The following is a 14,070-nucleotide window of genomic DNA, read 5'->3' as shown; positions in this document are numbered from 1 at the left end:
CAAGACTGAATGTTTTTAATGCTTTCCAATACTAAATTTCATCAAAATATGTTCAACCAAGGTAGCAGATGTTATGAAGCACACACTTAATAAAAATAAAATTGCGAACTAAGACCTTAAAAGTTTTTAGCACTGAATATTGCACACTTCAGTAAGAGCTTACTTTCTCACATGGCGAAAGCATCAGGTCCTTAAAAAATTAGGAACTGATACTTTCATCATGTAAGAAAATGAATGCATTACACATAAAAATTTTGAATTTTTAAAGAGTGCTACTGATGTTGGAGTTCTTTTTCCATCATTTTTCCTTTATCAAAAGGAACACAAGGCGTCCATTTTCTATATCAATTAATACTTATGGTATTCTACAGCATAAGGTAGCTTTTGGATATTTCTCATCACATTTTATTTTCTGGTTGGCTTAATACTACTCACCCCCATAACATTAATATATTATACAGCGATTTCCCGGCTTACGTAATACGCAACTTACAGAAATTTGACTTTACATTTCGCATCTCGTAGGAATAAATGGAGGAATCATGAAAATATTGTAATGTGAACTCAATAACACATTGTTTTTCTTTGGTAATTAGTTCCAAGACCTCAGAAGTTGAAATTTTTGCTATATAACTAAACAGTTTATCTCTCTAAAAGGTCATTTTCATAACGGAAATTGCACTGCACTTTCATCATTATCACATGTTCCGTTATAAGAATCAATTTTGAACACCTTTGTGATATTTTTCTAAAACACATTTCTGGAGGTCACTACCATAAAACAGTAAAAACAATTTGTACTTTCCAGTTTATTGGGCTTTTCTGTTAGTGCAATCTATTGTAAACAGGTAAAAAAAAAAAAAAGTAAAGTGCAGCCATTATCAACCCACTGCAGGGTGGAAGCCTCCTCAACAATTCATGCTGAGGAAAATGGACCATAATCTGCCACGCTGGTCCAGTGCGGGTTGGCAGATCGACCGTATTCAGCAGGCAGGGGCTTGAACCCCGGTCTACTCAAAGAGCGTGTGCTACTGCACTCCCGCTCCTGCCCACTCGGCTACGGAGGCCGTGTGTGTAAACAGGTAGTAAACTCAATCTTATTGCATTTGTGATAATACTGATAACTGGAATTCTGTGGGTTTTTACATTATATTATTATAGTAAAATGAGTTCCCCTTCACTTGAAATCTTCAATTATATAAAAAACAAATGAATCTTCTCTTCATTCCTATTTACTTATTACAATGGCGAAGGGAAAGGGACTAATGGAAAGTGCAAGTGCTAGCAGTGCTAGGAAATGAAACAAAATTGATTTAGAAATGAAGATGATTAATTAAGAAGTATGAAACAGGATAAAGTTTGTCATCTATTGCACAGAATTAGGTCTCACTGCTTCAATGGTGAACACTATTTTAAGGGACAGTGCACGTATAAAAGAACATGTTAAAGGATCAACACATTTAAAATCAGTAGTGATCACCAAACAGCATTCAGGTGCTATATCGAAGATGAAAAAGCTATTAATAATATGGATGGAAAATCAGATTCAGAAGTAAGCGCCCCTGAATCCAATAGCCATTCAAGCAAAAGCAAGAAGTATTTATGAAGATATTAAGGATAAGTATGGCAAACCCCAAGCCAAGTTTGTGGCAAGCAACGGGTGGTTTAATAGGTTCAAGCATCGTGCTGGTTTCCAAAACTGTGGATGTCCAATGCTTAAAATGTGCAGCGAAGTCGCCAGTTCTGATTCTGCAGCTGCAGAGAAATTTTGTGATGGGTTGGAAAAAAATCTCCACAGCCCTCACTTCCGCAGCAGCGTGCTTATCAGCTGGAGAGTTAATTCTGGCAATGATGCTCGAAAGGTAAAACTTGCTGACGCTATGCCTGTCTCCTCTCTTTTTATAATTTTGAAATTTTTGTAATTTTGTAATTTTTCCTGCACATGAGATAAAAAAATTGAATAAATAATTCTATTTATATGTTCATTGAACATTTTTTTTTTTGCTTCAATGAAATTCGCGAGTGCTGCATAAGCATTTAGGGAAATTCCGACTTACGTAGAATTCTGCTGAACGCAACCCTTACGTAAGTTGGGGAGTGGCTGTAATCATAAGTTGTTTCCCCCCCCTTTATTTTCTAAGTGCTGATTCTCACAATAACACCTTTCAGAAGCTTATAGCACTGCTGTATACAAATATTTCTGAAAGAAATTTTTCTGGTTATTAATTAAATTTTGAAGGGTTAAAAAAAGTTAATCAGCTTTTTTGTCATTTTCCAGCTCTTCTAGTTCTCCTAAAACAATAAAATTAACAGGACATCGGCAACATTTTTTGTACCCACCAGTGATTATTATGAAAATTCATAATGACATTGCTTGCAAGCAATTTATCCATGAAAAGTAGACAATGGAGAATGACTCATGGATAAAAATAATCTTATGGGAGGGCATGCAATCTGTGCATGCAATATGAGTAGAGTTGCTGCTCCCAAAGAATTTTCCATACAGTTGAATGTGCAATACCCAATACTGCAGCTACATTTCTTATGCTAGTTCCAAGATCCTTCTCAATCATGTCCTCCATCTTCTTCTTCTAAAGTAGGTGTTCAGAGAGTTCTGGTTCTTCTCCAATTAGCAGTAACAGTTGAAAAGGATCCTAGCTATCAAAGATGCTGAGGGATGGCTGCAAAAAGCATTCTTGACTGGATGTCATTGAAAAAAAATGTTTCCCAGTAGAGATGCTGAACTTCACTGGTATTCCTGTCCACCTATTTATAAATGAAATGAATGTCTGCCATTTTTCATTATGAGAATACCAATTCATGGTAAAGGTACAAAAAGAACACATGGACTGAAAATAACAAGGAATACTGATTCACTTACTATTTACAGGTAACTTCAACAACTGATAAACTAAACAACCAAACAGCTCACTTTACGAACAGTTACCTCACCAAAAGTAGATGGTAGCAAATGATTCAAATTTACTTATCTTACTTATTGACATACTTACCTTCACTCCCAAAATTGGACGAGACCTTTCAAAGACATCCTCTGTGATTTTTTTTTTTTTTTTTTTTTTTTTTTTATTCCCCTTTGGGGGTTAGGATGTATTCCAACTTTTGCAGATTAAAGTGACCAGGCAGTGCATTTGAAGTGAAGCATGCAAGATAATCTCAGTAAGCAAGCTACTGTGCTTACTTACAGAGGATTCATAATAAAACACGCCTGTGTGCTCTGGATTCATAATTTATTTATCTTATTTTGTTACACAGAGCATTAAAATTATGACAAATGAATTAGCTTTCGGCTGGGTGGCAGCCTTCATCAGATTAAAATACTTTGAATGGCAGTTAGAATAGAGATGCACTGCCAGGATGGTGCGTGAGACACGTGGTTAATTCATAATTTTCTGGAAATCAATTTTATTTTTAGGGTGACAAAATTAAAATGCACAAGGACTGATCCACATTTAAAAAATAAATGAATAAAATTGTTTTACAAGCTTGAGTAAAAAAAATGCATGCTATTTTCCTTTTTATAGGATATAAACTGGCATTCAACTACATGAAAGCAAAGCGTTATGTTGATGCTATCGATGTTTGTCATACTGTAAGTAAACAATTTATATTATTTTCATAGTATGAATCAGAGCTGTAATACTCAATATGTTCTACGTTGATAATAATATTAGTAAATTAATAAGAGGAGTTTACCTCAATATAGTACGTAGAACACTTTCGTATGATACCCTCCAGAAATTAAAACGGAAAAAACGACAACTTACTGGTACATTAAAGTAAAATATAAATAATTAAATAATCAATTTAACACAATTCAAAATCAATTTAAAACAATTAAAATTCAAATTAACGCAATTAAAAGAATCTAACGAAAATATTCAAAACGATTTTCCTTCCTGAAGCTGACAATGCTTTTCGACTGACTGTCGTGGTCACAGGAATGAAAATTACCGAATCAGGCTAAACCTGCAACTTAAATAGTGAATATATGTCTTCGCGGATGCGCGTAAAGGTCCACGCATCGGAGATCAAATATGGCCGCTGAACATTAACAGAATTCTCGTGTAATTTAATTTCAACGGTTTCTGCAATTAATAGGCGCGTATAATTACGTTGAACGTTAAGTATTTTGGCCTCGTTAAATAAAAAAGTATGTTTTTCGTTAATGGCATGAAAGGCTAATTCTGACGCTGCTGAACGAGAAGCACGAACTGAGGCTTCGTGTTGATTTACACGAATATTAAGAGAAAACCGCGTCGAACCTTGGTAAGACGAGTCGCAATCACCGCAAGAAATGTTGTATACCAGATCATTAATTTGAGTGATTTAAATTCACCCTGGCAAACTTCGGAATGATGTTGTTTTGAAGGCAATATTTTAGGAAAGAAATATGGTAACTTTGGGCCGAGTACCTTAGTGTAGATATTTAATGTAATTTTGTACCAAGCCATTCAAAAAATCTCCCATAATTGTGTGTATCGATTGTATACTACTGGAGAGACAGGAAGTGAATGAAATAGTCAATAAGAGTTTAAAAATTAATTAGATAGTATTACAGCTCTGATTCATACTCAATATGTTCTACGTTGATAATAATATTAGTAAATTATTAATATTATTTCATGTATACCTACCATTATTATATAAGGTATGGCAGTTAAGTTCTAGGACTGAGTTAATTGCACACAAGTTAAAGCACATTAAGACCATTATGCAACAAGCTATGGCAGCCAACCTGCATGACTACTTCCTTCTAAAATATAATATTGGAAATAATTTACATGCAGTCATGTTACAGTTATTCAAGACATTTTCAGTGTTAGGTAATGGCACAAACAGTGAACGTTGAATTTTATTTCAAGTTGGGGGAAAGTGTGACTGAAACTTTTGAATTGCTAAACTAAGCACACAGTAACAGTGCTGTCTTTTGGTCACATGTTTTATCACTGGTTTGCAAGATTTCAAGACATGAGGATCTAGAACTTGATGAATGCTGTAGACAGGGTTACACTATCAGGTTTTAGCCCCCTCTGAATCACTTATGTCTTGACTATTAGTTGATGGCCCTAGTGGCACTTGCTGCCCAGACCAGCAAAACTGTGGATGTCCAATGCTTCAAGCCCCAGAAAAGTTGAAAAGTTTGCAAATTCATTGTCTCTGATCATTGACTGACTCTTCGAACAATGGAAGAACTTCACATTAACAGAGAAACAATTCATACAAATATGACAGAAGATATGGGCAAAGGTCAGTGCTATTTCATTCCACACTGGTTGACTAATAAACAAAGCTGTTCAGCGTCGAAGTAAGCAGAGAGCTCACAAGTTGTTGATGATGGTCTCTCCTTGATTTAATCATAAGTGTGGAATTGATCTATGAACAAAGACAATATATGGAATGTGATCAGTAGGCTCACAACAGATTTTGCTTTCAAAAATCAAAAACCAAAGTGACATTGATCACTCTTTGGTAGCAAGTATATCAGTCATTCACACAGTTTGGACCACTCAGTTAAAAATTTATCTAGTATAGGAGCTGGTTCCTGTCAACATGTCAGGCCACATTCTGTGCTGATAATCAAGGAATTCTTAGTAAGCAAGAGCTTGTGGAGCTGATCTCCTGCATGCCCGATTTTTATTCCCAGACTACTGCTCGTTAATCAAAATAAAACTTGTGCTGAAAGGACAACTTGACATTATAGAGGATAATTAAAAGGAATTGGGGGATGGTCAGCTCAAATGCATTTAATAAAATGTTTTCAATGGTTCTACTGGTGATCTCACAAATGTATGGCTGCTCAAGGCACTTACTTTGAAAAATATTGAAAGCTCCTCATCATTCATCTAACATGGAAGCTACTAGGCTTTACATACCAACTAACACATATTGTTCAAAGTTTAGGCCTAAATGGATGTCAGATGAACTAATGAGACATATGACAGAGAAGAAAAATGCATGGGATACATATAAATTAACACGTGACACAGAAGCCTATGATAGATACAAGTTGATCTGTAACCAAGTTACAAAGGAGGTTAGGCAGGCAAAGGCAGATTACGAGAAATCTTTGGCAAGGGATGCAAAGAAAACCAGCAAAGATTTCTTTACTTATGTAAACTCTAGAAGGAAGAGGATGAATCAGATTGGTCCACTTGATATCGATGGGTCAACTGTTGACGATCCTGCTCAGATAGCTAACAAACTAAATGAATATTTTGCATCGACGTTCATACATGAGGAGTTATTCAGCGAGGGGAATGCCAGAGGTGTATTCAACTATGGCAGTAAGCTAGAGAATCTTGTAATAACTGAGAGTAAAGTGGAGGAGAAATTGTTTAAGATAAACACAAGAAAGGCACCTGGGGTGGATGGGATCTATCCAGTTATATTAAAGGAGGCAGCAAAGGAAGTAAGCAAACCCTTAGCCATAATTATGAGAGCTTCCTTGGATTCAGGGGAGGTACCCACAGACTGGAGATGTGCAAATGTGACCCCAATTCACAAAGGAGGATCAAAGACTGACACAAATAATTATAGACCTGTGAGTTTAACTTCTATTCCAGGAAAATTAATGGAGGCACTGGTTAAAGAAGCACTGCAGGATCATCTAGACAAGACTTCAGTTATAGCTCAGACACAGCATGGTTTTGTTAAGGGAAAGTCTTGTCTGACCAATTTTATTGGATACTATGATGCAGTCACAAAAGAACTGGATGCAGGGAATAACTTTGATATTATATACTTGGATCTTAGAAAGGCTTTTGATACTGTTGCACATGGAAGACTGCTGCACAAATTGGAGCAGTGTGGTATTGGAGGCAAATTGCTGCTATAGATAAAGGGGTGGTTGAGTGGGAGAAGACAGAGTGGTAATCAATGGACACTGCTCATCGTGGACTAATGTTATTAGTGGAGTCCCTCAGGGCTCAGTGTTGGGTCCATTATTGTTTTCTGTATTTATAAATGATATTGATGATGGTATATCAAGCTTAATGTCCAAGTTTGCAGGCGATACAAAGGTTGGCAGGGTTGTCAAGGACACTATGCTGCTGCAACAGGATCTGGAAAGGTTGAGCAGATGGGCTGAGAGGTGACAAATGAAGTTTAACATTGACAAATGTAAAGTACTACATATGGGAAACAGCAACCCCAGAGCAACGTATCAACTCTGTGGTACTACACTGACAGTGGTAGAGAATGAAAAGGACCTGGGGGTAATGTGCAGGCAGATGGGCTGCAAGAGTAGCTCATGGTGTCTTGTCAATGATCTACAGGAATTTTTCTAGCAGGGATAAGGAGGTGATTATTCCCTTGTATAAGGCAATGGTCAGGCCGCACCTTGAGTACTGTATACAGGTCTGGAGGCCTCATTTCAAGAAGGATGTAGAGCTGCTGGAACGAGTACAGAGAAGGGCAACAAGATTAGTGAATCGAACAAAGGGGTACTCTTACGAAGAAAGGCTTAAGTTTTGCAAATTACAGTGTCTGGTACTAGGCACCGGCGAGGTGATCTCATAGAGGTGTATAAAGCCTTGAATGGTTTGAGCATGTTCAATGCTGATGGGATTCTTCCTCTTGCTCAGAATAATCACCTGAGAGGGCATACATTCAAATTGAGGAAAGACAGATGTAGGATAGATGTGCGGAAATTTGATAGCCTAAATAAATTTAAGGCTCAGCTGGACAGGTATTTCGAAAGAACGGAGGGGTGAAGTGGAAGTGTTTTTTTTTTTTTTTTTTTTTTTTTCTGGCTGATGCTGCATAAGCTTGCTTTCTTGCATCATATGCATCTACTAATGCTAACATCTAGTTTTCTTTAAATCGATTCAGTACAGGGACTTAACTGTTAAACCTTATTATAATGACATCAAATTAGTGTGCTTCATGTAAAAAAAAAAAAACCTTGCATGGGAAGGTTGAAAAGTTTTTAGCCTCATATACAAGGAATACTGGAAAGTTTATGAAAACCCATTTATTTTTCAACATAGTCACTCCTTAATTCAACACACTTTCTGACACTAATCTACTACCTTTCATAACCTGCTCAAAAAATTTCAAATTTTGACTCAAACCCCTTGTTGACTGCATCCATCACAGCATCATCGCTGACAAATGTCTGACTTTTCAAGTCCTTTTTGAGATTTGGAAATTGAAAATAGTCCAATGGAGTGAAATCCATTGATTAGGGCAGATTCTGTAATAACTCAAACCCACATTCACACAATGCTGCCTGACTCACAAAAATTGTGTGCACTGGTGCATCGTTTTGATTCCTTTCACCAATTTGCACCTCTTGAGCTTAAGTTCCTCATGGAAATGTTTCAGTAGGTTAGAATAATATACCCTGCATTGATCGTTGCACCTCATTCCAAGAAATCAACTATGATCACTCCTTCTGTATGCCAGAAGATGAATGCCCTGACTTTCTCAGCTAACCTCTGCACTTGAAACTTTTAAGGGGTGGAGAGAAGAGGATGCTTCCACTGTTTTGATTTTTTTTTTTTTTTTTTGTTTGTTTCAGAGCCGAAGTGGTGCACCCATGTTTCATCCATAGTGACATACCAACTGTACCCAAAACGGAGCTTCGTTATCTTCAAACTGCTGCACAATCTCATAACAACACCTTAATCTTTCTTGCTTTTGAGTTTGTTTTCATTGCTCTAGAGACCTACCCAAAGAAACCTTCATTCCTAAAATATTCACCCCAACATCACGATCCCACTCATGTAAGATGTTGAATGTTGTCTTAATGTGTTGCAATGTTATTCTGCGGTCTTGTATGATCAGGTCATGAATGGCATCCACATTTGCAGGTGCCAACACAGAAACAGGCCTCCCACCACAGCATGCATCTTCAACACTGTCTCATCCACACTTAAATTCTGAAACTTGGTTTTATGAAGGACAAGATTCTCATGTTTGCTGCATGTCTTCATGAACTTCTTTCAGCAACATTCTCTTTAAGTGAAGGCACTCAGTGATTATACAGTAAGTCTCCTTCATTCACCTTCCACCGGTAGGCAGGAGCAGCAGTGCGTAGCACACGCTTCTTGATTAGACCGGGGTTCGAGCCCGCACCCACCGAATACGGAGGATGCGAAAGGTCAGAGGAATGACGACCGCATATCCTTGGAGCAATATGGCCTTAGTTGCTAATGCTCCTAAAAACCAAATAACATCATTCACCTTCCACACTTCACCCTCTAAATTTAAAGGAGAACAGTTAAAAACCTGAAATTTTCTTTGACCACATAAGGAGAGTCACAGCACAGATAGACAATATTGTCTGTCACAAAAACCATTGTGATCTATATGGGGCTAAAAACTTTTCAATCCCCCATTTGGGGCGCCTCCATAGCCAGGTGGGAAGGAGCAGCAGTGCGTAGCACACGCTTCTTGATTAGACTGGGGTTCGAGCCCATCACCACCAAATACGGAGGATAAGGAAAGGTCAGGGAATGACCACTGCATATTCCCCAAGCAATATGGCCTTAGTTGCTAATGCTCCTAAAAACCAAATAACTCCTCCATTTGTGTCAGTATACAGGTATTTCTCGACTTTGAGTTAATTCATTCCTAGCATGCACTCGTAAAGCGGGAATTTATTTCCCCCTAGACATGTTAAAAATAGGGGTTACACCATCAACAATGAAATTAGCTAATTAGTTCGTTTAAACAATGATTGATTTATCCAAAGAAATGAAAACGTAGCCTGTAAAATTAAGCAAATTATAATAATAGAGAAATTATTTATGACTTACAAATGTTAAAGAATGTTTATTCTTCATCATCTAAATGCACACTCATTGATCACTCATTATTGGCTCAGCACTCGTTGGTTTGTTACACAAGGAGTTGTCTTCTTCAGAAATGCTTCAAGAGGTGTTTATCTCCAAGATAATCTTCTCTTTTCTTTATAAATTTCAATAGCATCCATAAGCATTTTTGAACGGAATGCAAAAATTGCAACTAACACAATTTGCATGGAGTAACAAGTTTACGAAGCTTAAAAAAAAAAAAAGGAATGAAGAGAAGATTCTGAAAATTTATTTGTTTTTTATACGATTGAAGATTTCAGTAAAGAGCAAACACATTTCACCATAATAACGTAAAATCCCACACAATTCCAGCTATCGGTATTTTCACAAATGTAATAACAGAGTTTACTACCCATTTATAATTGCTTGCAGTAACAGAAAAGCCCAATAAACTGGAAAGTGCAAATTGTTTTTTGGTCGTGACTTCTAGAAATGTGCTTTAGAAAAATATCACAAAGCCGTTCAAAATTGGTTCTTATAACATATGATAACGATGAAAGTGTAGTGCACTTAATGATTTGAATTGGTAACTAATACAATTTACACTATAAAAATGACCTTTTATTATGGAGTTATATAGTTATAGCGAAAATTTGAACTTCCAAGGTTGAATTACCAAAAAACAATGTGTTATTGGGTTCACATTACGATGGTAACGGATTAATATCATGACGCGGGGTACACTGTATTGTTTAGTTTCACACGTGGTTTGAAACACTGTATTTATGAATGTTTAATATTCATTTTTTGCAATTAATGTTCATATTTTCGATTTTGTTGATACTTTAAAAAAAAAACTCGTAAAGCAAGAACTGCCTGTATATAGTGTGATAAACAGTAGTCTTGTTTGTGTATTTAAGGTATTGAGTTAGGTATTCCTTAAGTCCAAAAGCAATTAAGGCTGTGAGGCATTAGTATACTGTATCCATAATTGGATGTATTCTTCAGTCAATTTGTTTGTGAAATAAAAAACCCGAGTTTCCAGACAAAAACCATGCGACTCTTACCAAAAGGTAAGAATCTGAATCCTCTCAATCCGCCTGGTGTGGGATACAGCAGCCATGGTGCTACCCCTGAGGGTATGTATTCAAGAACTCTAATACAGGGTGTCTACATATAAATGAAACAACTTAGAAAGCTTACCTTCTTATTGAGGAATGCAAAAAGAGGAATATTCACACAGATCATAGTCATTGCAGACATATTATGTTAGTGTATTCAATTTCCCTCCATACACTGTCTAACATATCAGGGGATACAGAAACTACTGCTGATGTGATATACACTTTGCTTTTTACATACTCTCCCAGAAAAAATAAAATAGTAGGAGTAAGATTGGGCAATCGCGGTGGCCAAGGAGCAGGTCCATCTCTGCCCATCCAGTGCTCGGATATTCAGACATCATGAGACCAGTGAGGAGGAATCCCCCCCCCCCCCGAAATATTGAAGCTAAGTTGGCAGTCCTGTAATTGTGGCACCACAAACAGCTGAAGCATATACACATACAGATGGCTTGTCACAGATTTTTACACAAAGAAGAATGACATGATCCTGTTATGCACAAAGCCACTAAACGTTAACTTGTAGACTGTCTCTTTCAACCTCACGGGTGAGATGTGGATTCTCCACACCTCAGATGCAACAAGTCTGTTTATTAACTCATCCACATACGAAATGTTACTTTGTCAGAGAACATGACACTGTTCAGACTATCCAGCACCATATCAGCAGTGGCCTTTGTATCCCCTGATATGCTAGACTGTGTGGAGGGAAATTTAATACCACTGTGACTTAATCCATGCTATGAATGGCGGACATACAGAATGTTTGTGATGTTGAACCATCACAGGAATCGCATTATGTGCCCAGATGTTATGTTTGCATATATATCATATGAAATTCAAGCATACTGTCTATGATGTGTGTGTATCTTTTTTTTGCATTCTTCAATAAAAAGCTATAAGCCTTCAAAGTTGTTTCATTTGTATGCAGATAAAAAAAAAAAGTCTTATTTGAAATGAGATATGATATCAACCAGTGCTGGTTCCACTAACTTTACTAAGAATCTGATGAAGTGTTATTTCCTGTAAAAGGCAAATACAAATCAAATTACCACTAGTAGGATATTGTTAATTTCCTTACTCATGTACTGTACATTTGATTTGTATTGGAACCACAAACAAGTTCTAAATGAGCATGCAGCAGCCATGACCTACAACATACCCACTTTCTAGGCAATCACCCAGACCTTAAAACAGAGGCACTTCAAAATGTGCAAAAGTTTGCCTTTAACCAGCAGGCAGATGTTTGTTGAAATAGTCTTCCATTTGCTGTCGTTGGAAGTCTAAATGCGTGGGCTTATTTGGAGAGGCAACTGCTTCTGATGAACTTCTCTACGGGTGATATTTAGTTGCCTTGGGGAGGATTTTATTTCTTGCCTGGAGCAGCAAACTTCTTTTCTGCTCTAGACCTTGGTTCTGTCCTGTAGAAATAAGATCACTATCAGCCAGTGGTAAGAAGGGTTGTTGGAAGTCTAAATAAATTCAAGGATTTTATTTAGCACAGATAACAAAATAACAGTAATAAGTTCAAGGATAGCTGCCAGACAGATTGCCAATTCCTAATGTTGCTTGAGAATCCAGCTTAAGTGATATAATAGTATCTCTAATCCAGCAACACCCTGGAAGCCAGATTAATAACATATAATTCCCTATCCTTTATTTTAATACTCTATAACCTTATACTCAGGGTAAACCCAGTCTATGACTGGCCTCAGGAGACCTTATCTTTGAATTTAATTTTTTTTAAATCACCTTAGTTTGGGATTATCATGCATATAAAGGAGAGCCAGTTTATTAACCAGTTGTTTTGGTACATGAGGCTGATGGTGTAATAAGGATAGCATTTCAGGCATGTGAGTAATTGTATTTTTTTTATAAATTGATTACTAAATAAGTTACTATGCAAAGCAATTCTGTTATTTAACTATTAGCACTGTCTATTAAATTAAAATAGTTAACTGTCAATTTTCCATTTCATGAATAGTAAAGACTCTTAAATATTAAAAGAAATATATAATTAAATTACCACAATTGCCTGTTCTGCCGTCTTTATAGTCAGTGAAGAAGTAGTGCAGGAAGTATGATTGAACTCCAAGCAGGTTGAAGTGCTTATATTCACCCTAATTTCCATTTCTTGATTTACTGACATATTATCCTGCTAAAATAATGTCTACTGTTTTGTTTTTATTTGCACATAGATATATACAATTCCAATTTATTATAATTATGCCTTTAAAATGTTCTGATTCATTTCTGGTTTTCTCCCCATATTATATATGAATATTTTTCCATTTTTGTGTACTCTTATAAATAGGTCAAGAATAAAATTAACAGGAAATAGTAACAAATAAATAGATTAAACATTATTTATAAGAATACATGTGTGAAACTTGTTTTTAATACATTTAATTTCTGACAAATACTGGGTTCTGTTAATCAGTGAGAAATATTTATGACAAAAAAAAAAAAAAAAAAAAATTCTGTTCAGTTATTCACCATATAGCCACTCAGATTTTCATTTTCCACACTGTTTTCTAAATTCCTTAAGCAGTTCCTCCTTATAAAAATTTTCTTTATTAAATCAGCATTCTTGTTGAAATCTGACATAATTATGATGAATATAACTAGCTAGCCAATTTTCATGCTAGAATAACAACAGGTATCCAATTTTCATTCATATTTATTTTAACCCAATTTTTTTTCTTATTTTTAGTTATGTTGTTATAAAAATAAAATATTTACATATATTACATTTTGCAGGTTCTTGCAAAATATCCCAATTACCCAAAAATCAGAAAAGAAATTTTGGAGAAATCACGTTCCAACCTTCGCATTTAAATCACTCAATTGTGCTGTATAAATACTCTCGTTATATATGTATGCGTGTGTGAGATGTGCCACCTGCAGTAAAACCCACTTCAGGCATTCTTTAAAGTGCCATCTATTTTTAAATTACATATGCATGCAACTTTCTTTTATAAAATTCTCATAATGAATACATAATATTTATTCATTATGAGAATTTTATGCAAGTGCAGAATATTTAGCACTATATATTTTTCTCCTACACATGAGATATATACAGTTTTATTCCTTAACGAAAGGAAAAGGTTTCCTGAAATCTTCTATTATATAACTTGAAATGCATCCTTACAAAAATAAATTGCAAG

The 14,070-nt window shown here is 36.0% G+C and overlaps 1 protein-coding gene across 2 annotated transcripts in view; it reads left to right on the top strand.

Annotated features, from left to right (window-relative positions):
- Positions 1–13,816, top strand: part of LOC150075219 (tetratricopeptide repeat protein 21B-like) — a 272,286-nt gene extending 258,470 nt beyond the window's left edge. Inside the window, exons 36-37 of one of the 2 annotated variants that reach the window (XM_090389256.1) lie at positions 3,543–3,610; positions 13,661–13,816. In XM_090389256.1, coding sequence (XP_090245382.1) covers positions 3,543–3,610; positions 13,661–13,738 — 146 coding nt within the window. In that variant the 3' untranslated portion in view covers positions 13,739–13,816. The remainder of the gene's footprint in view (positions 1–3,542; positions 3,611–13,660) is intronic. The other variant, XM_090389257.1, reaches the window with a different exon arrangement.
- Positions 13,817–14,070: the final 254 nt, after the last annotated feature.

This window comes from Mastigoproctus giganteus, chromosome 14 (genome assembly GCF_048544385.1).
Source record: "Mastigoproctus giganteus isolate SK-2022 chromosome 14, ASM4854438v1, whole genome shotgun sequence".
Taxonomy (NCBI): Eukaryota; Metazoa; Arthropoda; class Arachnida; order Uropygi; family Thelyphonidae; genus Mastigoproctus; species Mastigoproctus giganteus.
This window is presented reverse-complemented; position numbering and strand designations above follow the sequence as displayed.